This window comes from Rhincodon typus, chromosome 33 (genome assembly GCF_021869965.1).
Source record: "Rhincodon typus isolate 14 chromosome 33, sRhiTyp1.1, whole genome shotgun sequence".
NCBI classification, from domain to species: Eukaryota; Metazoa; Chordata; class Chondrichthyes; order Orectolobiformes; family Rhincodontidae; genus Rhincodon; species Rhincodon typus.
In genome coordinates, this window is record NC_063364.1 from 34,918,709 (window position 1) to 34,943,573 (window position 24,865).

At 40.7% G+C, this 24,865-nt stretch overlaps 1 protein-coding gene across 1 annotated transcript in view; it reads right to left on the reverse strand.

Annotated features, from left to right (window-relative positions):
* Positions 1 to 24,865, reverse strand: part of trpm7 (transient receptor potential cation channel, subfamily M, member 7) — a 77,309-nt gene that overhangs the window by 20,295 nt on the left and 32,149 nt on the right. The window contains exons 18-26 of the mRNA XM_048615695.1: positions 23,809 to 23,834; positions 21,023 to 21,073; positions 20,129 to 20,179; positions 19,967 to 20,032; positions 13,354 to 13,637; positions 9,022 to 9,104; positions 7,786 to 7,991; positions 7,169 to 7,220; positions 1,671 to 1,777 (exon numbers count right to left, since the gene is read on the reverse strand). Of these exons, the coding sequence (XP_048471652.1) occupies positions 1,671 to 1,777; positions 7,169 to 7,220; positions 7,786 to 7,991; positions 9,022 to 9,104; positions 13,354 to 13,637; positions 19,967 to 20,032; positions 20,129 to 20,179; positions 21,023 to 21,073; positions 23,809 to 23,834 (926 nt within the window). The remainder of the gene's footprint in view (positions 1 to 1,670; positions 1,778 to 7,168; positions 7,221 to 7,785; positions 7,992 to 9,021; positions 9,105 to 13,353; positions 13,638 to 19,966; positions 20,033 to 20,128; positions 20,180 to 21,022; positions 21,074 to 23,808; positions 23,835 to 24,865) is intronic.

Genomic DNA, 24,865 nt, shown 5'->3' on the forward strand with positions numbered 1-24,865 from the left:
AAGAACTAATACTGAGCTGTGTTGAGCAGATTATTGCTGTGTAAGTGCCACTTCACAGCATTACCATGCAACTCCCATGTCTTCACTTATGATTGAGAATAGGCGGAAGGGTGTGGAGGTGGAAACAAGATACAATGTCAAGATGGAATTCATATCCCAGAAAGGTGATGGAAATAATTTCAAAGTAACTTTCAAAAAGCAACTTAACATATGCTGGAAGAAAATTAATTTCAGATTTTGAGGGAAATAATGTGGAAACAAAAAGTGAACCCTTTCAAAAAGCTATTATGGATATTACAGGCTGAAGGGCCTCTGACTGTCATTTAACATTTTATGTTTCCAAATATTTCCACACAAGAGGCCTGTATTAGGCATGAGGGAGCCACACCACAGACTGATGGAATGTGGCTCTGCAGCTATGAAGCAATAAAAACACTTCCCTAAACTCAGTTATTCGAGAAGTCATGTGGGATGACAAAAACAAAAACAAAAACAAAAATAATTCATCTTCCACCGATTTGTTCAACTTCCGGTCAGATCAGCATTGAGTTCTTCAAGCCAATGCACAATCCTTTCTTTGTTTGCACTATTTCTACAATGTTGCAAATCATTTGCTGGTTGAGTAACTCCTTTAATATCATTCTTTTGTTTCTGATATTTAACCAATTTCTCACCCTGACAAGAAATCTTTCATATTCAATCATTGCATTGAACAGTTCTGGGTACCACATCTTTTTGCAAGGATAGATTAGTCCTGAAGGGCTCTTCTGGTGCAGTGGTAGTGAACCTGAACCAAGAGGCCCAGGTTCAAGTCCCATCTGCTCCAAGGGGTGTGTCACAACATCTCTGAACAGGTTACAAAATATTTACACTGGCCCCCAAAGGAAAGCAATGCAGTTTAACTGAATGACAGCTTGACTTCAAAAATTAAATTTTGAGGGTAGATTACACAAACTACAATTCTGTTTCTTGGAATTTAGCAGATAAAGTGGAGATTTGATCAAACATACTTAAGATACTAAGGACAACACGTAGAGTAAGAAGAGAAACTACTTCTGCTGGGTGGGGAATCTAGAATTCTGGGTCACAGAATAAAAATGACAGCTAGAACTTTGAGGCGTGAAATCTCGAAACACCTCTAACAAAGTATGTTAGTCTTTAAAACTTTCCTATAAATGGCAAAGACCAATTGAGACGGATACTTTTAGACAATAAAATCTAACAAAGGAGTAGGTCACAGATCAGCCACAATCTAATCAAACAGAACAGACTTGAAGCTAAATGGCCTCCTCCTGTCCTTTTTTCTTTATTGAGTTACTTAAACCCCAGGTGAGTTAAGCTCTACGTGAAAGTCTATACAACTGACCTGAGGTTCACAAGGGAATCCAATAGAGTTCCTGCTCTTTCCTGTTGATGCTGCTGGAAATTCAAGCTTGTTGCATATGATCAAACAACCCAGTTACTACTGCGGCCCATTCAGGAGATTGATCCTTAGGTGAAGTATCATGTCACGAAGACTTAGCAAGTAACTGCCCAGCACAGGGAGAGCAGGGGGATCACACCAGGGGGTGGTGCGACCAAGGGGAAAAGAGGATGGACACAGGGAGGCAGGAGGCAGGGGAGTGAAGAGGTGGTGGAGTGGGTGTGGAAGCATTTCAGAAAAAGCTTACCAGGAAGTTTGAGCCTTCCACAGCACAAATTACAACGATGTTTTGTTCTAAAATTTTTAACTGCATCTTCTCCCAAATTTGCGGGTCCAAATACCATGTCATGTGACCTAAAAACAAAATAATAAATCTGATTACAGCAGTCACCTTGCTGATTCTCTCACAATGTACACAGACAGCTGTAAGCTTGAAGTCTGTTTGCAGGTTCAAAGCACTTCAGCTACATTTCATGATACAGCGTTCTCCGAGTAGCAAAATATTCAGCCACTATTAAATCAGTGAGTAACAAACACACTGAAAATGGTTTCCCTTCTAACTGTCAAACCGATACGGCCATAAACCAGATCGTGTAACATACAGCTTACTAGCAACCATTTTAGTCAGGTCATGTTAGAAAAGTTAAAAACATGGGGTGCAATTTTGTTTGTTTTTTTTTTGTTTATTCATGGGATGAGGGCATCGCTGGCTAGGCAGCATTTATTACCCATCCCTAATTGCCCAGAGGGCAGTTAAGAGTTAACCACATTGCTGTGGGTCTGGAGTCACATGTAAGCCAGACCAGGTAAGGATGGCAGTTTCCTTCCCTAAAGGACATTAGTGAACCAGATGGATTTTTCCGATAATTGACAATGGATTCATGGTCATCATTACAGTCTTAAATTCAGATTTTTATTGAATTCAAATTCCACTGTATGCTGTGGCGGGATTTGAACCCAGGTCCCCAGAACATTATCTGGGTCTCCAGATTAACAGTCCAGTGATAATACACTAGGCCATCACGTCCCCAAATAATATATAATAAAAGTTGCATGTTGAGGCAATAGAATATGGCAAAATTAATGAAAACATTGCTTTGTTTGAGCAAATGTGAACATGAAGAAACTTTTATTAAAACAAGTAGATTAAGGGATTTGATTCACGTTTAAGATTATGAAGGGATTGGACAGGAGAACAGTAGCAAAGTGATGACAGACCCTGGGGTGCATCCCTGCCTTTTGAGGCAGGGCTCACATAAGGATCACGTTAACAATCACAAGTAGAAGTCAACACCAGATCAGTAAGCGATGGTGGAGTGGACGGGACCTCAACAAACACCCACCTGCTTCCAGGCAGAAGATGCTACTTTGGGAGAAAGACTGGTTTCCTTTAAGCAGGTATGAGGAGGGCAAAAGAAAGAAAGCACCTCATCTATTCTTTTCCCAGTCAAATTTATTCATTAAAAATGGGAAGCTCTTGATGGCATGAAGTTAAATCTAGTGAAGGTCTGAGGCGATTTGGGAATTCTGGTGCACAGATTTTTAAAATGCTATGACAGGTGCATAAAATAATCAAGAAAGCTAACAATGCTGATCTTTATCTTTATATACCATGGTATGATCACGCAGAAGTTATGCTGCATTTATACAAAACCCTGGTTAGTCCCAACTTGGGAGTACTGAATGTAGATTTGGGCACTACACCTTAGGAAGGATATACTGGCCTTGGGAGGAGGGGGGAGGGGAGCACAATGTAGGTTTACAAGAGTGATAATTTGACTCAAGCTGTTAAGAACACATAGGAACAGGAGTAAGCCATTTAGCCCCCTCAAGCCTGTTCTGTCATTCAATGATATCATGACTGATCTGTGGCCTAATTCCATACACCTGCCTTTGGCCCATATCCCGTAATAACGTGCATACTGATCCAATATCCACTGCCATTTGTGGAAGAGAGTTTCAAACATCTACCACCCTTTGTGTGTAGAAGTGCTTCCTAACATCTCTCCTGACAGTCTGGCCCTAATCCTCAGACACTGCCTGCTAATTCTAGAATTTCCAACCACAGCAAATATTTTAATCTTTATCTACCCTCTTTCTTCCTGTTAATTTCTTGAAAACTTTGATCAAATCACAGCTAAATGTTCTAACTTCTAGAGAAAATAGGCCTAATTTGTATAATCTCGCCTCATAATTTAACCCCTTAAATCCAGGTATCATTCTTGTAAACCTACACTGTGCTCCCTCAAAGGTCAATATATCCTTCCTAAGCTACTCACTGCCCAGAGGGGGACTAACCAGGGTTTTGTATAAATGCAGCATAACTTCTGTGCTTATACTCAGACATTCAGAGATAAATATCAGCATTCCATTAGCTTCCTTGATTATCTTCTGCACCTGTGGCATTTTAAAGCTCCATGCGCCTGAACTCCCAAGTCTCCTCTGACATTCACTGTATATAACTTCATATCATCAAGCAAGATAAAGAAAAGCACAGGACATCAAGAAGTGGAGAAATGAGCAAAGGACTTGCGCTTTGGCAGATCATCACTGCAGCACAGAGGAATAAGGAACTTGCATTTTGCAACACCTTTCATAACCTCACAGCAACTCTGTTTCATAAACAATTAAATATTACTAAATGTAGTCACTGGAATGTACAAAAACATGAGAAATCAAGTTTGCAAATCAGGGTCCCAATAACAGCAATGAGATAAATTATCATCTGTTTTACCGATGTTGGTTCAGAGAAATCCAGTGGTTAAGACAAAGAACTCTCTTGTCTTTTTTTCAAAAACAGGATCGTTCACATACAGCTGAAAGGGCAAACTGAATCATGGATTAATCGTTCAGCTAAAAGCCTGCCACACCACAGACCACTCAGTACTACACTGAACTGTTAGCCTAATTGATACATTCGAGTCCTGAAGTGGGGCTGAATTACACAACCTTCTGATGCAGTGGCAAATGTTACTGAGACATTGTGATCTTCACCTGTGTGGGGAACTTTCCAGTGACTAAGAAGTCTAGATTGAAGTTTAAATGCAAGGTATTTTGACAGACAGTGGTAGGAACCTTTTTATATGCACAGAGCACTGGAATACATTACCAGAAAGGAGTTAGAGAAAGACTCAGAGACCATGTCAATTTAGAACAAAAATTTAGACTGGGCTTGAAGGAAAGAAAGGGACTGTGGGAACAGAACTGTCACATGACAAAGACTGCTGCACATGAAGAAATGAAATACCAATATGGATTAATTGGGCTGAACAGACTCTTCTGTATTGTCACTAAGCTTTTATAAACAGCCTCAACTTAGATCTTCACAGGACTGTGAAAAAAGGTAGCTGGGGAAACTCAGATCTGACACCATGTACGGAGATAGAAGCAGAGTTAACATTTCAAGTCTGGTATAACTGTTCTTCAGAGCTAGTGTGAAAGAAGCTTAAGAGAAGTGATCAAACATCTGATCAAACAATTGGCTTTAGGAAGACAGACTGAAGGGAGGAAATTCCAGTGTGCAATCGCTGCCCGTTTGGAAAGACTGGGCATGGTGGGGTTAGATAAAATGTTGGGAGTGTACAAGAGGTGAGAGTTAGCAGAGAAATGGGGGAGCTGTAAAATAGGAAGAGGTTAGAGAGACAGGGGAAAGGAATCTAAGAGGGATTTAAGTGCAGGTATAGGAACATTTGCTTGGGGCAGTGGGAATCAAATGCTGGTCAGCTTCAACAAGGTGATGGGTGAACAAACGGACAGAATTATAAATGGCAAGGCTTCTCAAAGTGGTGGACAGGACCCCAACTGGGGTCATGAGCTGTCAAGCAGCAATGGCAGCTATGGAGTTCTGACAGAGTTATAACAGCTGTTCAGCTGTTCTCCGGAGTCCTCTTGAGGGGCACAGCAATTTACAAACGTCAAGTTAGGTACAACAGATTTGGATGAGCTATACTGGGGATGCAGGACAGCAGGATGACACTGAAGTAATTCAATTTTGGGTGGAAGATCTGAAAAGGAACGTATGACGGTTACAGCAAGTGGTGAACCGAGTTAGGAACAGAGGCTAGCTTTTGAATAGGCTAGGGTGGGTGAAGAGAATCAATGGTGAATGTACAGAGCGTACAGACTAAAGATAAAGGCTTTGGTCATCAATGTTTCGCTAGGTTAGTTCATCTAGGACTGAATATCAAACATGTAAATTGGTAAAACAGATAGCTTAGTAGGAAACCTGTGTGAACCATAACCATTAGCATAAAAAACATTTGCTTTTCAGACTCTAGATTATTTAAAATGATTGAAAATATAGATGAGGAAAATGGACACAAAAAGCATCATGGCTTAACTGGTATCAGATTACTCATGGCATTTGGAGAAGCACTGTTAACGTTATCAGTGACAAGACACTTAACCTAGTGATGGACACCCAGTAATTGTTATAAATAATTACAATATGCAGAAGTCGTCATAAATCCAACTGGAATCAAGTTGGCCATTCATTTTAGAAAAGAATGTAGTGAACCTTTACCTAAAGGTTATAGGACTGTGTGATTCATTTACTTACATTCTTGGGCAGCAATAATATTACAAACCATTATTTAACTGATGTTGCAATTTCCAGAATAAGAAACAAAAGCCAATTAAGGTATGGAGCTGATATTGACATTTCTGTTCAATCGCAGTAGTTATTGTCATGATATTCCAATTACAACCCAATACAGACAGTACCAGCTACTTACTGCATACAGTTCTTACTCTAGTAAATTCGCTAAAATTCAACATTCCAAAAGCAAAAATATCACCAACATAAATATGCTCAACTGACGTCATTCTCGTTCTTATTTCAGTTGGGTATGGAGGCAGAAGGACCAGGTATCAGCATATTCTGCCTGTACCAGCACCTGGTGGAGCTATCCAATTCATCTCACTCCCCCGCTCTTTGCTCACAGGTTGAAAATTTTCTTCCCTCTTGAATGTTACTCTTGACTCTGTTCCCACACATTGGCAGAATGTATTCCAGATGACATCAAATCACTGTCTGAAAGAAACGGCATCTCTGGTTCTTTTGCCAATTATCTTGAACCTGCATCATTTTATTAGTAACCACATGGTCACTGGAAACAATGCCTCCTTATTTACCTATTCAGAGCTATTCACGACTTCCAATACTTCTATTAAAAGGGTTCTTAATTTTCTCTGTTCTGGCGACAATCCCAGCTTCTCCAGAGAACTGGAGTTCTTCAAGCTTGGTACTATTCAAGTAAACTTCTTCTACACTCTCTCTAAAGCTTTGATTTCCTTTCTAAACTGTAGTGCTTAGAACTGGACACCGGACTCCATCTAGTTGTAACCAGGCTTTCAGTTATGCCAACAACATTTCACCTAATATGCTTGTGAAGCATGAGGAAAGGTTCCTGTCAATACTAAGATACCTAATGATACTGATACAGACCTATATTTAAAAAAAAAAAATCATAGGAAATGGGCTTCACTGGATAGGCCACTATTTATTGCCCATCCCTAATCCCTTGAGAAGGTGATGAGCTACCTTCCTGAACTGCAGCAGGCCATTTAGTGTAGTTATACCCACAATGCCATAAGGGAGGGAATTCCAAACTTTTGGCCCCATTGGCACTGACAAATGAACAGCATTATGTTTCCAAGTTAAAACGGTGACTGGGTACTGCACCCTATACTAAATCCATCTTTATGTCTTTAAGGGAGGGAGGTCTCATATAAAGTAATACTTACTGTTTCTCCTCTGACTTTATTACTGAAGGATCAGTCAAGTTTTCCCCAACACCTACAAGAAAATGTACATAACAATGAATATCCTTGATTTTTTCACAAAACAAAGTGTCTGGATTTTGTAATCAGATTCCCCATGCAGCTAGAGTCTCTGGAACTACTGTAACCTGCCTATTTCCCCACTTGTTAAATTTATAAAATACTTGAGTAAAAAAAACACACTTTTTTGGAACTAGTAAATTTTATGCGGTTCAACGGAAGAGGAGAGAAAAAGGCTCTTCTGTCCAAGTACTGGTTGTTTTAGTGATCCAAACTTCTGGACGGCATCCAAACAAGTTTCACTAACTAGCTCTTGATTTGTTTTCTCTATTCTGTCAGTAACTCTATACAGGAGCATTGTCTTACTTCCATGAGATTTTTGTATGGCAATTTAGTGTAAACTTTCAATAATTACAATGTACCATTTTTTCTGATAAAGAGTTTAAGTGTGGTTGATCCATTCATAATGCAATTTTCAAATTCAAATATGAAGCCATGGGGATACCCAATTACATACCAACATCTCACTACATATTGATACAAGACTGCCTCAGTTTCTCATAGAGGTCACATGCACTCACCCTGCAGGTCCAGAACCAATAGTTCACCTCTAGTGTACTCATAAGTCCAGTGACTAAAAGCAAGCATGGTCTCCTCCAGCATGTTGTTTGGACGGATCTCATCTCCACTGTTATGATTGAATTTCCGGAACTCTCCGGTCATACACTCCTCAATCGCAAACCATTGGCTTGCTGAGTGACAGTACAGAAGGAACACTTCCAGGAATCTGAGGATAAAACAAACATTCAGCAATTACTTTAGGAATTTAGATTAGACATTTCTCCCTTCAGATTCAGTTGCAGCTTATTAAAATATCACACTACAGCCAGACAGGTTTGCTGTACAACGCTAACTGATTCAGAGTGCATAAAGCCCTGGTATTAGACACCAGGTGAAGTAGTGTTAGAATTTGAGTGATAATTGGAGCAGAGGACACAGACATCACTCAGATACTATTTTAACGACACCGCCCACCCCCCCAATTCTTATTTTTGTACGACCATTATAAATTCCTACATCCACAATGATTATTGAAGCTGCATGTGTAAACCTTTTCATTGTAACTACAAGAATTCTTCATCCAACTCGTCCTCTTTTAGCACTTTTCCTTTGTAAAGTTATTGGAGCCTGAAATCTCATCAAGTGTGAGGTGACTTATTTTAACATCATTCACCGATCCTGACCCAACTGGCACCATTATGACACATTCTCTCTGACATGTGGCCCCTCCCTGTGCTTCATCATTGCCTGTTCTATACCAGGGAGCTCTCCCCTCCCCCAACAACACCCCAGGTTTCCCAGTGAAGCCACCCCCTCACTCACAAAGCGACAGGCTGCTCGGTGAAGCTCCACCAACATCTCACAAACCCCAGGCTGCCCAGTGGGGCCCCCCACTCATTTGCAAAGGGAGGAAATGCAATGTGAGAAAACAATCTTTTTCATTGGAGGAGTTAGGGTCTGGAATGCATTTCTTGCAATGCATTGGAGCAGAGTTCAAAAACAGCATTCAAGAGTGCGCTGGATGATTATGTAAATAGAGGTAATTTTTAGTATGATGGAGAAAAGGCAGAAGAATGGCATTGAGTCAAATGTTAATTCTGAGAGGTGGTGCAGGAACAATGCACCAAATAGCCTACCTCTGCACATTAACAATTCTGTGAAACTTTCATTGAAGCAAATTCATAAATGATAAAAACCTGGATGGAAGTACACACAAATGCAAAACTTTTAGAGAGTGATCAATTATTTCTCCTCACCTTGGAGAATATGGAATGGTCTTTGGTTTCATTTGATTGAAGGCAAAAGCAAGCTTCTGTGCAGCTCTCTGCTGCTGGATCTCCTGTGAACAAGAGACCAGGAACATAAATTCAAAAACAGAGCTTCTATCAGAAACCAAAATATACTGCAGCTTCCACTCAATCAGCAGTTGTTTGAGTTGGCACTTTCCATGTAGGGCCTGATGTATTAATACCCATTTTCTTAACCAGAAAAATATTCAACAACGGATGATTCTAACAAGAAAGAAAGCAAAAAAGAGGTTGCCCTCTCATCCACCTCAAGTGGACCATTTTCAGTTATTATTCAGCAATGCTACAAATCTCATTCCAATAAATGGCTTAATTCCAGCCATTGTTGAAAATGAGACTGGATAGAGATTATGAAATAACACAGTGTGGAGCTCCAGTAACACAGCAGGCCAGGCAGCAACAGAGGAGCAGGAAAGTTGGATGTTTCAGGTTGGGACCCGAAATGTCAATTTTCCTGCTCCTCTGATGCTGCCTGGCCTGTGTTCCTGCAGATCCACATTGTTATCTCTGACTCCAGCATCTGCAGTTCTTACTATCTCTGGACAGAGATTATAAACACTTACTGTCCAATGCTGTAATACTACACTGGTCTTTGAAATAATTAGGCTTTTAAAAACTTAAGCGCCAGTAACGAAATATTTTATCACATCAGTTTAAAATAGTATGGCGTGCTCTTTATCCCTCTAGAAGTATACTATTCTTGATTGTAGCAGAGTTTTATTTGGCAGTGGTGTGATGCCTGCAGAAAACCGCTGGCAGTAGGCTGTAAAGGATAGATATTGGGGAAGGCAACTGGTATTTTCAGCTCACACTGACACACAGCGTCTGTTTAGGAATAAAGCTTCGCATTGCAGGAGTTTGATTGCTACACTGACTCTATACTAGAAAACAATTTGTAATAAAACACTGCATTATTTCAAGTAGTTGGTTTGGCCCTGATGGGATTCGAGTTATTCTGTTTCTCTTAACAGATACCATCAGATCTGATCGTTTCTAGCATTTTCCATTTTAATGGAATCAGTGTGTTAGCCACTCCTCTTTCCCAGCTATGACCGAGACAAACAGTGGTGCTTTTCAACTTGCACTCATCAGGAAAATGTGCAAGAATATCATAACAGGGAATAGTTTTACACTGTGATGTTATGATCCTAGCTGATGGTAATATTGGACCAGTCAGATCCCAAAGAAACCTGGCTTGAGAGATCATGTGTTCATTTTTCAGTCAGTTACCATGGTGGTTAATTATCGAAACAGTCACACTAGGCTGATATTCTTTAACAATAGAACATAGGTTTATTTCATGAAAGGCAAAACAAAGCCATAATAAGACAATTAGAAAGACCTTAAACACAAAACAACAAAACTAAATTCCAACATATTTCCCAACACTATCCTTTTACTGACATTCAACTCTAGGAGAAATCCCTCCCATCTCAACAATAATTTTTCTACTTGACTGACTCTGCTCTGTTTCACTTCCTTGGATTGTCTGCGACAGTTTTACAATCCCTTCCTGTCTACTGAGACAAACCCATTGACAATTCTAATGGCCTAAGCACTTCCAGTTTTAACATCTTCAAGACTTCTATATAAACTCTCTTAGCTTGTAAGCTTTACGAACTAAAAACACTGGTTCTTTTAGATGAAGACTTGATTTTCTGATTATAAGAAAATTGTTCTTCCTTCTGAACTGAAGTCAAAATCTAAACTAACTGCCTCTAGTCTGTTTCTAAACTTCATAGTATAAAATTCTGACCATCAACACCACAGGAGCCCTGCCAGGCATTTGATTGTATAGGTGACTTTTTAGAACAGTGAAAATCTTTGAGAACAAAGTATATTCGCTGAAGTGATCAAAGTCCATTTGCCTCTATTTTAAAATCCAATTTCTAAATGATACCCTTCAACCCCCATCTTGACTTCCTGTGGTAACATGGCACCCACACCAATGTTACAGGCATCAACAGCCAGTTTAAATTCCTTACAGAATTTCATGTTGGTGAAGTTGGTGCAGTTATCAGCAACTATCAAATACACACTGACAAGCTTCTGTTCGTTCAAACTTCTGATCTTTCTTCAATAAATTTGTCAAAATGATCCACTGCAGTGTTGAAATTCAGAATAATCTTCTGATAAAGGCCACTTTTTAATACATTGCAAAATTGTGTTTTGCATGGAAAATCTAAAATATCCCTTAATTTTGCTTCTCAAAGTGCTGTATGTATAACACTCAATTTGGAGTCTGTTGCATTTCTATTAAAGGAGAACAGTAAAAATGCCAGCTTCATTCACTCTACCTTGATTCTTTTAGTTAGATTTTCAGGGCATCTGGTAACTTTTCAAGCGGTCATGCTATTTAGTTCTGAACAAGTGTTACTGGATCCATAATGTCAACTCTACTTTCTCTCCACAGATGCTGCTAGACTTGCTGAGTTTTCCAAGCAACTCCTGTCTTTAACATTCTAGTAAACCCTGCCTTCACTCTCTCCAAAGCAATTATGTCCTTCCTGTAATACAGTGATCAGGACTGCACACAATATTCCAGTTGTGGCCTCACTAGCTCTATTTTGAATACTGCCGTGGAATCCTGCATGTTCAAAGAGTAATCCGGTCTTCATTTTATTGATTAATTGTCACATGTACTGAAATACAGTGTGAACAGCTTTGCTTACGAGCGGTACAGGCAGGGCACAGCAAGCAAAGGATGTACACATCAAAAAGACTTAGAGGCATACAAGTTACATTGCAGGTTACATTATTTGAAAAGAACATTATTCGTAATTTTTACAGATTTAGAATTTAAGTTGAAAAGCATAGAACGGTTATAAAAAATGTTAGAATTAGATCTGCTGTAGCAGCTTGCAAGGAGTTGTCCAAATGACAGTCCAGAATTCCCTTGGTACTGCACTGAAGTGCCAGTCTCAAAAGTTTCTAGAGTGAAGCTCTATGATGTGACAGGGCTACCTCAGAGCTGAAGAGACATGGGTTTTAGCTTCTCATTGACAGCAACCTCAAACCTCAATAAACACCATCTGCAGCCACTGCCCAACCTATCAAATCTAACATCAATAACCTTAGCTGCTGCTACTGTAAACTCCACAGTTACTTGCCTACTACATTATTCTAACATTTTGGAAGTATCCATAGCAACAGCGACTTGGCATTCTACAGGCTGTCTGGTAGCAACAACACCAATGTTTTAAACCATCCCAATGTTCAATATTCCACAAAGGTTTTCGTTTGGATTCAATGCAGGATGCTTTGAGTTCAGCATTGTCCTAGTAATTTTGTTTAAATCATTCCACACTAGTTTTTCACTGGTGGAATTTGGAAAGGTTCCAACCACTATCCTTTATCAATATTCAAATTACTTTAGAATCATCATAGATCATAGGATCCCTACAGTGTGGAAACAGGCCCCTCGGCCCAACAAGTCCACACTGACCCTTGGAGCATCCCATCCAGACCCAACCCCCTATAATCACACCTAAGCTACACATCCCTGAACACTATGGGCAATTTGCACGGCCAATCCACATAACCTGCACATCTTTGGACTGTGGGAGGAAACTGGAGCACCCGGAGGAAACCCACGCAGACACGGGGAGAATGTGCAAACTCCACACAGACAGTCGCCTGAGGGTGGAATCGAACCCGGGACCCTGGCGCTGAGAGGCAGCAGTGCTAACCACTGAGCTACCGTCCTGCAATAATTTGTATTCATTGACATTTACAATGCACCATATATGAACAGAATTTGCACAGGACAATAGGAAAGATGAACTTTGCAGAGTCCAGATCCACAAGTACCTCTTTTATGTTAACAACATTCACCCAACAAGCAACAGATCTTTTAATACTAGATTCATTGATAAACCACTTTCAAACAATCAATAACTGATGCCATGGGCATCTCAGACCATGCAGGACAAATACACGATAATGTGTAGGGTATGCGGTGTGGCTGGATTACATGTTCCAGGAACAACTCCAGGATCATTTAGTGCCTTTCTTCCAACATTTTCAAACATACTCAGGTCTACAACCTTTCCACAAGTAAAAAATTACAATTATAAAACTATTGAGAAATATATCATTTCAATTGATAAAGCTGGGTCAGCTTCTTTTCTGTAAATTGACAGTCACTGGATTGCACATCTTAATATTTACAAGGGGCACAAAATTATAAGGCAAAATTAGCAACATGATTACAAAACTTAAACAGAGCTACAGCCAACTTCTTGAGGCATTAATAAATATTTCAGCATAAAGTAAATTTACCTTCAAACACAGGTGTAACACAGTATCTTCCCTGTAGATTCTTTTCCATGTATTCACAACTTCAGGAAGAAAAGACTTCACAATATACAGTTGACCTGGTTTCAGAATATCGAACTCTGCCCACGTGCATTCCACTTTTAAGGCTCGCCTCAATCCCCCTCCCATTTCTTCTTTGCTTAAAAACTCAATCTTGGCACATCGCCCTTGTTGGGACCAGGATGACATGCTATTGTTCAGACTGATTGGTGAGCTTTCCTCCAGCCTATATATAGTCACAGGTTCACCTTCAACACAAGAGAAATGTGAAGTGTGAGGAAGTTTAGCTCAGATCCATAACAGAACAACAAAGCAGCAGGCAGCAACCTCCTTTTTCAGTTGTATCTCTCGAATATATTATGTGGTCATTAGTTGCCTTAATGATCTACATTTGTTCCTCTGAACTGCAAGAAAACACGCTTCAAAAACAAAAAAAAATACTCCATCACATCATTGCTTTTGTGTTAAAATCATCAGGAATTTGCAGTCTCCAACTAAAATACATGTTTTCCCCAGGATCAAAAAAGTCTGAGAATTTCTCACTTTGCTTCCAACATGCTGGCATTTAAACTCAAGCATGATACATGCTGTCTTTCTCTTATTCTTTTCACCTCTATGATTTAACAGCATAACAAACAGGAGCAGGGCTCTATTATATGGCCTGCAACCCTGCCCTGCCATTCAAAAACAGCATTATTGATATATGCCACTATGTTACTTTGTTGCCTGATTTGCCATAAACCTTTGAGACTTTAGTGCCAAAAATCTAACTTGGGGAGACTGAAGATGAAAACAAGGTTAACGCGTGGCTAGGAACCTGGTGCAGAAGGCAGACCTTTTAGAACACATAACCAGTTTTGTGGCAAGTGGGACTTATCAAGACACTTGCTTTGAGTGTAACAAAACAGAGACCAGCATCATTGCAGCAGATTAATCAGCATGATGGGAGAGCATTTAAACTAATGTATCATGGGGTTAAACAACCAAAGGCTAAAAAGTAGAAACAAGGTATGCACAGGAAGATTAGAAATAATCATAATAGCGTGGTGGGGGCAGAGCAATAGGTCAGCATGTAAAATGATACAAGAGCAGTCAAGACACCGAGGCCAGCAAGACCATGAGGAAGATCAGACGGAGTGGTTACAGAGCACAGCAGGATTGGTGGTTGGAGATGTGTTTGTTTTAATGTGGGAGTATGACAGGTAAGACAGATGATCCCAGAGCTTGGATTAATAAATATAACTATAATGCCGTAGCTCTTAGAGACTTGGTTGAGAGGAGGACACGGCTAGCTGCTTAATATTCCAGGATTCCGATGTTTCGGGCATAATAGAGGGGTCTGGAAGAGTTGTGTTACCAATTAGGGAGAATATCACAGCTGTACTGAGGGGGGGACACCTCAGAGGGCTTATGCTGTGAGGCCGTGTGGGTAGAACAGGAAGGATGCAATCACTTTGATGGGATTGTATTACAGGCCTCCCAATAGCCTGTTGGTGATAGAGGAACAGGAATGTGGACAGCTGATGAAAAATGTAAAAACAATAGGGTTGTCGTGGTATAACTTCCCATATATTGACTGGGACTCAGTGCCAGGGGCTTGGTGGGGAAAGGATAGAAGGGCATGGATAGAATGGATAGTTGGAGCCTATTGTTCCCAGGGTAGAAATGTCAATTACTGGGGGGCATAAATTTAATGTAAAAGGGGATAAGTTTAAAGGAGAGGCAAGAGGTAAGTTTTTATTTTACACACAGGACGGTAAGTGCCTGGAATGCACTGCCAGAAGTGGTGGAGATGGTGGACAGGATAACAATGTTTAAGGAGGTATCTTGATAGATACACCAATACATGTGGAAATAGAGGGAATACAGGTAGAGGCAAAAAGTTTTTAGTTTAGAAAGGCATTATGTTCTGCACAGTCTTGGTGGTCCGAAGGGCCTATTCCTGTGCTGTACTGTTCTAAATACAGAATTTGATAGAGATGGATATACTTTTACAAAGTCCTTCTTACTCAGTCTCTTCTGACAGGAGAACCCTTTTAGCCATGAATTAATATGATTGAAGCTTTGTTATGCCTTTCTTTCTATTTCTCCCGACCAAAGTTGATAGCTTCACTTTTCCTACATCGCTTTCTGTTTGTCACCTTCCTGTCCACTCACCATTGCAATCTGTGGTCTAGTGTCCTCGTTACAGCAAAGTTCCCTCTTTAGCTTTGTATTATTCATGTTTTCTGATAATATCACATTCCCCATCCCCAAATCTAGCTCATCAGTATAGATTATCAATCATTTGTAAATAGCTGAGGCCCAAGCACTAATTCCTGGGACACTCTACCAATAGCGACTTGCAGTCTGAAAATTAGTGGCTACTCCTCCTGCTGTCTGTCCATTAAATGATCCTCACATATTGCATCATGAGCCTTTGTTCCTCAACCACATATGTGTAGAAATATATTTGCAAAAAGGCTTCACTTGTTATAAATTGCTCATGTTTCTGGATTTCTATGAAGTGAACTCCTTAAGCTTTAAGATAGGTATGAATAACGATAAGTCAGGACCTTGTGGCAAGATATTAAATGGCGGGAGGACAAATTATGGCACTATTAGGCAGGAGCTGGGAATGTTAATTGGGAGGAGCTGTTATCAGGCAAGTCAACATTTGACATGTGGGAATTGTTTAAAGACCTACTGATCAGAGTTCAGGATCTGCATGTACCAGTAAGGAGGAAGGACAAGGATGGTAAGGTAAGGGACCCTTGGATAACGAGGGAGGTTATGAATTTAGTTAAAATGAGAAAAGCAGCACATGTAAGGTTTAGGAAGCTAAAATCAGACAGGACCCGTGAGGAATACAAGTAAAACTGGAAAGAACTCAAGTCATGAAATGACCTTGGCAAGTGGGGTGAAAAAGAATCCCAAGGCATACTATACGTATATTAAAAGGATTAAAATAACTTACAAGGTAATTCAGGAGAAGGTAGGATCACTCAAGGATAAAGGAGGGAACTTGTGCTTGGTGACAGAGGATGTGGACGAGATCCTAAATGAGTACTTTGCATCAGTATTCACCCAGGATAGTGAGATATGTGTGGAGCATGCTAATATGCTAGGGCATTTTCAGATCAAGAAAGAAGTGGTGTTGGGACTCTTGAAGAGCATTAAGGTGGATAAGACCCCAGAGCTTTATGGTATCTACCCTGGTTATTGAGAGAGGCAAGAGGGGAGAGTGCTGGGGCCTTGACCAAGATCCTTGTATCCTCATTAGCCACTGGAGAGGTCCCGGAGGACTGGCAAGTCGCTAATATTGTTCCTCTGTTCAAGAAGGGAAATCAATGGTGAGCAATGAGGGTAGAGCAGTGGATGTTGTCTACGTGAATTTTAGTAAGGCTTTTGACAAGGTCCCTCATGGTAGGCTCATCCAGAAGACTGAGATGCATGGGATCCATGGTGATTTGGCCACTTGGATTCAGAATTGGCTTGCTCATACAAAACAGAGGGTAGTGGTGGAAGGGTGTTTTTCAGCCTGGAGGCTTGTGACTTGCAGTGTTCCGCAGGGATCTGTACTGGGACCTCTGATATTTGTGATATATGCAAATGACTTGGATGAAAACGTAGATGGACGGGTTAGTAATTTTGCAGACGATACAAAGATTGCTCGAGTTGTGGATGGTTTAGAATTTTTTTTCAAGTGATACAGTGGGATACAGACCAGTTGCAAATACAGGCAGAGAAATGGCAGGTGGAGATTAATCTGGGTAAGTGTGAGGTGCTGCACTTTGGAGATCATATGTTAAGGAAAAGTATACAGTTCATGGCAAGACCCTGAACAGCATTAATGTACAGAAGGATCTTGGGGTTCAAGTCCATAACTCCCCGAGAGTGGCCATGCAAGTAAATAGGGTTGTAAAGGCAGCATACGGCATGCTTGCCTTTAGTGGTTGGAGAATTGAGTACAAGAGTCAGGATGTCATGTTGCAGTTTTATAAGACTTTGGTTAGGCCATGCTTGAGGTACTGCCTTCAATTCTGGTTGCCGCATTACAGGAAGAATGTGGAGGCTTTAGAGAGGGCACAGAAAAGATTTAACAGAATGCTGCCCAGATTAGAGGGTGCGGGCAATCAGGAGAGACTGGAAAAGCTCGGGTTGTCTTCTCGGCAGCGGCGAAGGCTGAGGGGATACTTGATTGAAGTCTATAAAATTATGAGATGCATGGATAGAGTTGACAGTCAGAATCTTTTTCCCAGGAGTTGAAATGTCTAAAACTAACTTGGGGGAGTTCAAAGGAGATGTGAGGGGCAAGTATTTTACACAGAGTGGTAGGAGTCTGGAATGTGCTGCCAGGGGTGGTGGTGGAGGTAGATGTGATATGGGTGTTTAAGAGACTTTTAGATAAGCACTTGAACATGTAAGGAATGGAGGGATATGGACCAAGGACAGGCAGAAGGGATTAGTTTAATTTGGCATCATGTTAGGCACAACATTATGGGACGAAGGGCCTGTTCCTGTGCTGTAAGTTCTATGTTCTATATTCTATAATTCAAACAAATCTTGCAGTGTGTGCACATCAATTCCAGTAGATGGTGCTGTAACCTGAATTTGTACAGCACTGGCTGATAAGGCTAAGTTAATGAAATGACAGACTGACTAACTGACAGACAGACCAACCATCCAAATACTCTTGAACCATGCTAACCACATTTCAAAATACTCTGTTTGCAATTCAATTGAATTGCACAAAAATAAAATATTCTTTTCATAACTCAGATCTATTTTGTCCAATGTCTCACTGGGCTCACCCTATGAACAAAAGGGATCTTCAACCTCCCTGATATACCCAGCAAAGAGGCAATTAAGGCATTCCACAAAGTAAATGTTTTAAGTTGAATAATTTGCTCCATAATTAAAATATTTGCTGATCTTGGCCTCCTGAACAATAACGAGAATTTAACATGCATGACTTCAGGATACTGAAAATAGCTCCAGAGTTAGAAGATAACAGTCAAACACACCGCAGAAGGAGAAGGTCAGACACATGGTAGATGTAAGTAAATGATAGAAATATGAAGCAATGGATTTTAAAAGAAATAACAAAATGACAGTAATAAATTCAATAACTGAAAAAAGGGTGTGCCACAGCTGGAGTCTGCACAATCTATACATTTGGAGCGTATCAAAGGCTTAGAAGAGGGGAAGAGAGGTTTCATTAGAAAAACACCAGGCATGGATGCCAGTTATGTGGACAGTAGAAAAGTTGGAATTGTTCTTTGCATAAAAAAGGTAAGATAAGATTTAAGAGGTTCAAAATCATGAAGGGCTCTGATAGAGTAAATGAGGACAAATTATTTCAGCTGACAGTATGATCAGTAATCAGATGACACGGTTATAAGATAGCCAGAGGTGAGGGGACGCTGTGCCAAAATTTCAGCAGCAGGTCTAAACCTGACAATTTACTAATAAATAAAATGATATTACAACTTAGACGCCTACATACTTCTCCAAACTGTGCAATGTATTTCAGCAATAAATGTAAACCCAAATGTCAGTCATTTTAAAATGCCTCCCTAGTAATACAGAGGATAAAACGTAATATTTTTGACAAAGATGGAAGTTGCCAAGACATTACACTCTGTCCTAAAACTACATAGTTACTGAGTGGATTGACGAGAGTAGTGTTTCAGGGGAAAGAAATCATTCTATCGGCATAGTCTAAGGCAAACAATACTGGCATTGATGCTTGTTAAAAAAATACACTGTACATCAATGCTTTAGAGATCTGGTGTATTATACCTTGAATTGTGAAGTCAAGGAATTCATATCTAATAATCCCTACATATTGAAGGAGGTCTCTGTCCATTATTGGGAGTGAAATCCAACAAGATTCTTCAAAACGGACAAAGTAGCAATTTCCCACTATCTGCTTCTGCATATTTTAGCTGCTGGTCACCGTAGTGATGCAGGTCAGTAAGGAGGTCAGTTGCATGTAACCACTACACATTTCAAGGGTACAGAAAATAAAAACCTTACAAATGAACTACATAAAAAAGTGATGACTAGTGACTGCACACTACAACCTGATAAATGAGCAACACAACAGAAAATTGCTTAAGGAGAATTTAAAGGAAACAGTAGCAAACTAACAACAGATCAGGGAAAATATTTAAAGGTAAACTAAGATTTGTTAGGTAGAAATCTTAAGACTGCAGTTGATGATTCCAAGACACTTTGATAAAAGTAAAAACCGAAAAAACTGAGAATGCTGTAAATCAGGAATAAAAACAGAAGTTGCTGGAAAACCTCAGCAAGTCTGGCAGCATCTGTGCTGAAAAATCAGAGTTAATGTTTTGGGTCCAGTTCTGAGGAAGGGTCTGATGTTTCTTCGCAGATGCTGCCAGACCTGCTGAGCTTTGATAAAAGTTATTTTCATGTAGTATGAATGAGAAGAATCGTAAGTTTTATACATATTTAACAGAAGATGTTGAATACGGAGCAGTAGAATGTGTTAGCTGAATGAATGGCTAAACGCAGTACAATCTAGTTAAAAACATCAGTTCTGCCTGGATTCAATGCTACTTCTACCCACCTCTGTTTGGGAGGGGAGTGAAGGGAATGCTCTGAGAAAGCCTCATCAAATTATTCCTCTCAACAGCTGTTAAAAAAAAATACACATATCTCAATTAGCCAATTTATTGAGGCATCTTTCATGAAGGATGTATTTTTTTATTATTTATTTAGTAATTCTGACCTGAGTAATAGTAATTGACATCCAGTACAGGCTTGAAAGGAGATCCAATCACTGAGGTAGAAGATAAAAAATAAGATTAGATCTTTTTCAAATAAAATTAAACTGAATTCTTGCAACAGAAGGAAGTATAATTTTGATAGAAACGCAAAATAGGTGCAGGAGTAGGCCATTCGGCCCTTTGAGCCTACACTACCATTCGATATGATCATGACTTTTCAGCAATTTCAGTGTCCCACTCCCACTTTCTCCCCATACTCCTTGATCCCTTCAGCTGCAAGGGCCATGTCCAGCTCCCTCTTGGATATAATCCAGTGAACTGGCCCCAACAGCTATCCGTGGGAGAGAATTCCACAGGTTCACAACCCTCCGAGTGAAGAAATTCTTCTTCATCTCACTTCTGAATAGCTTATCCCTTATTCTTAGACTGTGACCCCTAGTTCTGGGCTTCCCCAACATGGAGAACATTCTTCCCGCATCTAGCCTGTCCAGTCCCATCAGGATTTTGTGTGTTTCTATGAGACTCCCCCCACCATTCTTCTAAATTCCAGCAAGTACAAGCCCAGACAATCCAGTCTTTCCTCATACATCAGTCATCCCGGGAATCAGTCTGGTGAACCTTCGCTGGACTCCCTCAATAACAAGAATGTCCTTCCTCAGACTAGGAGACCAAAACTGTACACAATACTCAAGGAGTGGTCTCACCAAGGCCCTGTATATATTTCTATCACACCTTGTATCTTTTCCTATAAATACTAATTATGGACATATCAGACAGGATTATCATCTTCCCTGAAGAATTCTCCAAAAATATTGCTCTGTTTAAAAACAAAAGCCAACATATTTTTGTTCAATATTTTTTACAAAAAAATTGTGAAAAATGTCAGTATATCTCACCTCCCATCTTCTTGTATCTTGCATGAGATTGAGGATTGTAAAAGTGTTGTGCTGAAACAAATGGACATGAAAAGACATATGAAACAGCTACTCTCAACAGACATTAAGAGAGAGGGATTTAATTTGGAACTCAAAGTCCTAAGACAGCATTAAAGCCATTTATTTTAATGGATACACATTTTGAATCTCTTGCAGATGATTTGGGTGATTTAGTACAAATATTATCAACAGGTTTCCATACTGATATCAAAGCAACCCAACGAGCAATGATACAGAAAGTTAATGGTGAGAGATAGCAAGAACTGCAGATGCTGGAGTCAGAGATAACACAGTGTGGAGCTGGAGGAACACAGCAGGCCAGGCAACATCAGGGAAGCAGGAAAGTTGACCTTTCGGGTCAGGACCCTTCTTCAGAAATGGGGAGAGGGAAGGGAACTCAAATAAATAGAGAGAGGAGGGGTGGGGCTGAGGAAGGTAGACGGGATGGTGATAGGAGAGTCCAGGTAGGCAGTAGTGGGGATTGGTCAGTGAGGTGGGAGGAGCGGATAGTTGGGAGAGAAGATGGACAGGTTGTGTCAGGTCAAGGAGGCAGGGACGAGAGGGAGGGTTGGTCATTGGATGAGGCCTGAGGTGGGGAGATTTTGAAACTGGTGAAATCCACGTTTAGACCATTGGGCTGTAGGCTCCTAAGGCAGAATAGGAGGTGCTGTTCCTCCAGTTTCCAGGTGGCATCTTTGTGACACTGGAGGCGGCCCAGGATGGACGTCACCCAGGAAGTGTGGGGGGGGGGGGGGGGGGGGGTTGAAATGGTTTGCGACTGGAAGGTGTTGTCATCTGTTGCGTACAGAGCACAGATGCTCTACAAAACGGTCTCCGAGCCTTCGCTTGGTCTCACCGATGTAGAGGAGGCCACATTGGGAGCAGCAGATACAGCAGACCAAGTTGACAGATGTGCAGGTAAACCCATGTCTGATGTGGAAGATTTGTTTTGTGCCGTGAATGGAGGAGAGGGGGAGGTGTAGGGGCAGGTGTAGCACTTCCTGTGGTTGCAGGAATAGGTGCCGGGGCGGTGGGGTTAGTGGGAAGTATAAAGCGGATGAGGGCATCGCGGAGAGAACGGTCTCTACAAAAGGCAGATAGGGGTGGGGTGGGAAAGATATCTTTGGTTGTGGGGTTGGATTGTGGTGGAGAATGATATGTTGGATGTGGAGGCTGGTGGGGTGATATATGAGGACAAGGGGGATTCTGTCTTTATTTTTGTTGGGGGGAGGGGATGAGGGCAGAAGTGTGGGAAATGCTAGAGATGCAGTTGTTTCGATCATTGAGGGGGGAAGTTACAGTCCTTGAAATAGGAAGACACCATGCCCCATCTTGGGAGCAGACGCGGCAGAGACGGAGGAATTGGGAGTAGGTGATTGCATTCTGGCAGGAAGACGGGTGAGAGGAGGTGTAGTCTAGGTAGCTGTGGGAGTCAGTGGGCTTGAAATAGACATTCGGTTTCGAGGCAGTCACCAGAGATGGAGACGGAGAGGTCCAGGAAGGAGAGAGGGTTATTGCCACAACGAGGCCACCCGAAGGCCGGAGGAACAGCACCTCCTATTCCATCTGGGAAGTCTGTAGCCCAATGGTCTCAATGTGGACTTTACAAGCTTCAAAATCTCCCCACCCCCGACCTCATCCCAAGGCCAGCCCAGCTCATCCCCGCCTCCTTGACCCGTCCGTCTTTTCTCCCACCTATCCGCCCCTCCCACCTCACTGACCAACCGCCATCCCAACTCCCTACCTACACTCACCTGTACTGGCTTGATCCCCGCCTCCTTGACCTGTCTGTCTTCTCTCCACCTACCTGCTCCTCTATCCACCTCTCTCTATTTATTTCAGAGCCCCCTTCCCCTCCCCCATTTCTGAAGAAGGGTCCAGACCCAAAACGTCAGCTTTCCTGCTCCTCTGATGCTGCTTGGCCTGCTGTGTTCATCCAGCTCCACACCTGGTTATCTCAGACTCCAGCATCGGCAGTTCCTACTATCTCTGAGGGAGAGTTAATGGTGTTCATTTTGCTGTTGAGGCCAGAACTTACTGCTTTGATGTGCATTTGAACGTGAGGGAACATAAGAGAAAAAGTGTCTGTGGGCTTGTTGTAAAGTTAACTCTTGCAGGTTTCCATGCTGGTCCAGTACAAATACTTCAGGCGTTGCCCCACATTCAAGGCTGATTTTATACAGATTTTGTACAGAATGACCCATTTGAAATGGGTTTTGCCTGCATAGGACAAGTCAGTAATGCAGAAACAGCTGCAGTATTAAACAAGGCTAATGTAAGAAATAAGACTAAGGTGGTTGTAGAGGACATGTTCCAAAATTCACTCAAAAGGAATGCAATTATGCCGTTTGGACAGGGTACACTCACTCAAGATGCAGCAGACTGTAAAGTGCTTAGCTGTTAAAGGCTTATTGGAATTAGGTTTTAGAGGTTTATACTAGATTTGGAATATTAGAACAATGTTATTTCACTTATGAAAATCCATTTGAACTCCACACATTGAGCATCAACAAATTTAACATTCATTAGAATGTGGCTCATGAGCACAAAACAGTTTGGGCAGTAAAACAAGGTGTGCCCTACAGGTTAATGTGTCATTTAAATTTTCAAAATGAAACAGGTGAAAGCCAAACGCCAAGGCTCACAGCCTTTTAACAATGTATTAGATCAAGATAACTTGCATTCTTAAAATGCTACATTTCTTGGAAAACATGAGACATAAAACCAAACTGAAATGTAAGTCTTACCATTTAAGGCATCTTCACCAACAACCCTGAAATACAGAAGTGAACGGTTTGATTTTACATTTTTTGTGGCCAGAAACAATGTATATTGAATCCATTCTGTAAACATGTAGAAACATGTTATCCAATACAAGTTGATTCGCTAACAAATCGGTCTTGCTCATACTGAAGTTTAACACATTTGGACGTTACACATTAATTTTGAACACAAATTTGAGGTGACATTGTTCACTGTACTATGTTTGTGCCATTAAAAAGATTAGTCTTTTATATTGTGACAACTGTCAGTCTCCTTTCCAGAAAGACTAGATCCTATTAGATGGAAATGTTTTGGCTTTGCAGCAACTAAATAATAAACACAGTCCTTGTCTTGCATCTTTAACATAGAAAAGTTTCTCAAAGGCACTGTGCAAAGGAAGGAAAGGCATCCGACAATAAACACAGAAACTATTGGAAAGGTCTTTGTAAGAACTACACATAATTTAAAGATGATAATAGATGGGATTTTACATAACTTCCTGTTTTTAGTAAAGGGGACATCCTAACATGTGCCCTTTATGGGGAAATTTGCCATCAGAAACTGATTATAACAAATTCTATTCAACTTGAAGGTCAGTATTCATGCTGTACAGGTGCAGAGCATGATTTCTGACTGAATTACTCATGAATAGATGCAATGAAATTACAGCTTCTGATCTGGGCATGAAAATTTATTTTTAATTTCAACTCTCCAAGGATGATCAGAGAAAATGCTACAATTAAGAAAACTAAATCTAGCTTGGACAAATTTATTTTCCCTGAAATTATAAAGCTTCTCACTTGCAGTGCTGAACAGGATAGCCCTAGTAACTAAATTACGTAAGAAATAGGAGTAGGCCATTCAGCTCCTTGAGCTGACTCTGTTATTTAATACAATCATGGATGATCTGATTGTAACCTCGAATTTGCATTCCTACTGAGCCCTATAGCTTTTCACCCCCTTCCTTAACAGGTTGATGCCTTAAAAATATTCAAAGGCACTACCTTTTACTACCTTTTCAGGCAGTATTTCAAAGACTCA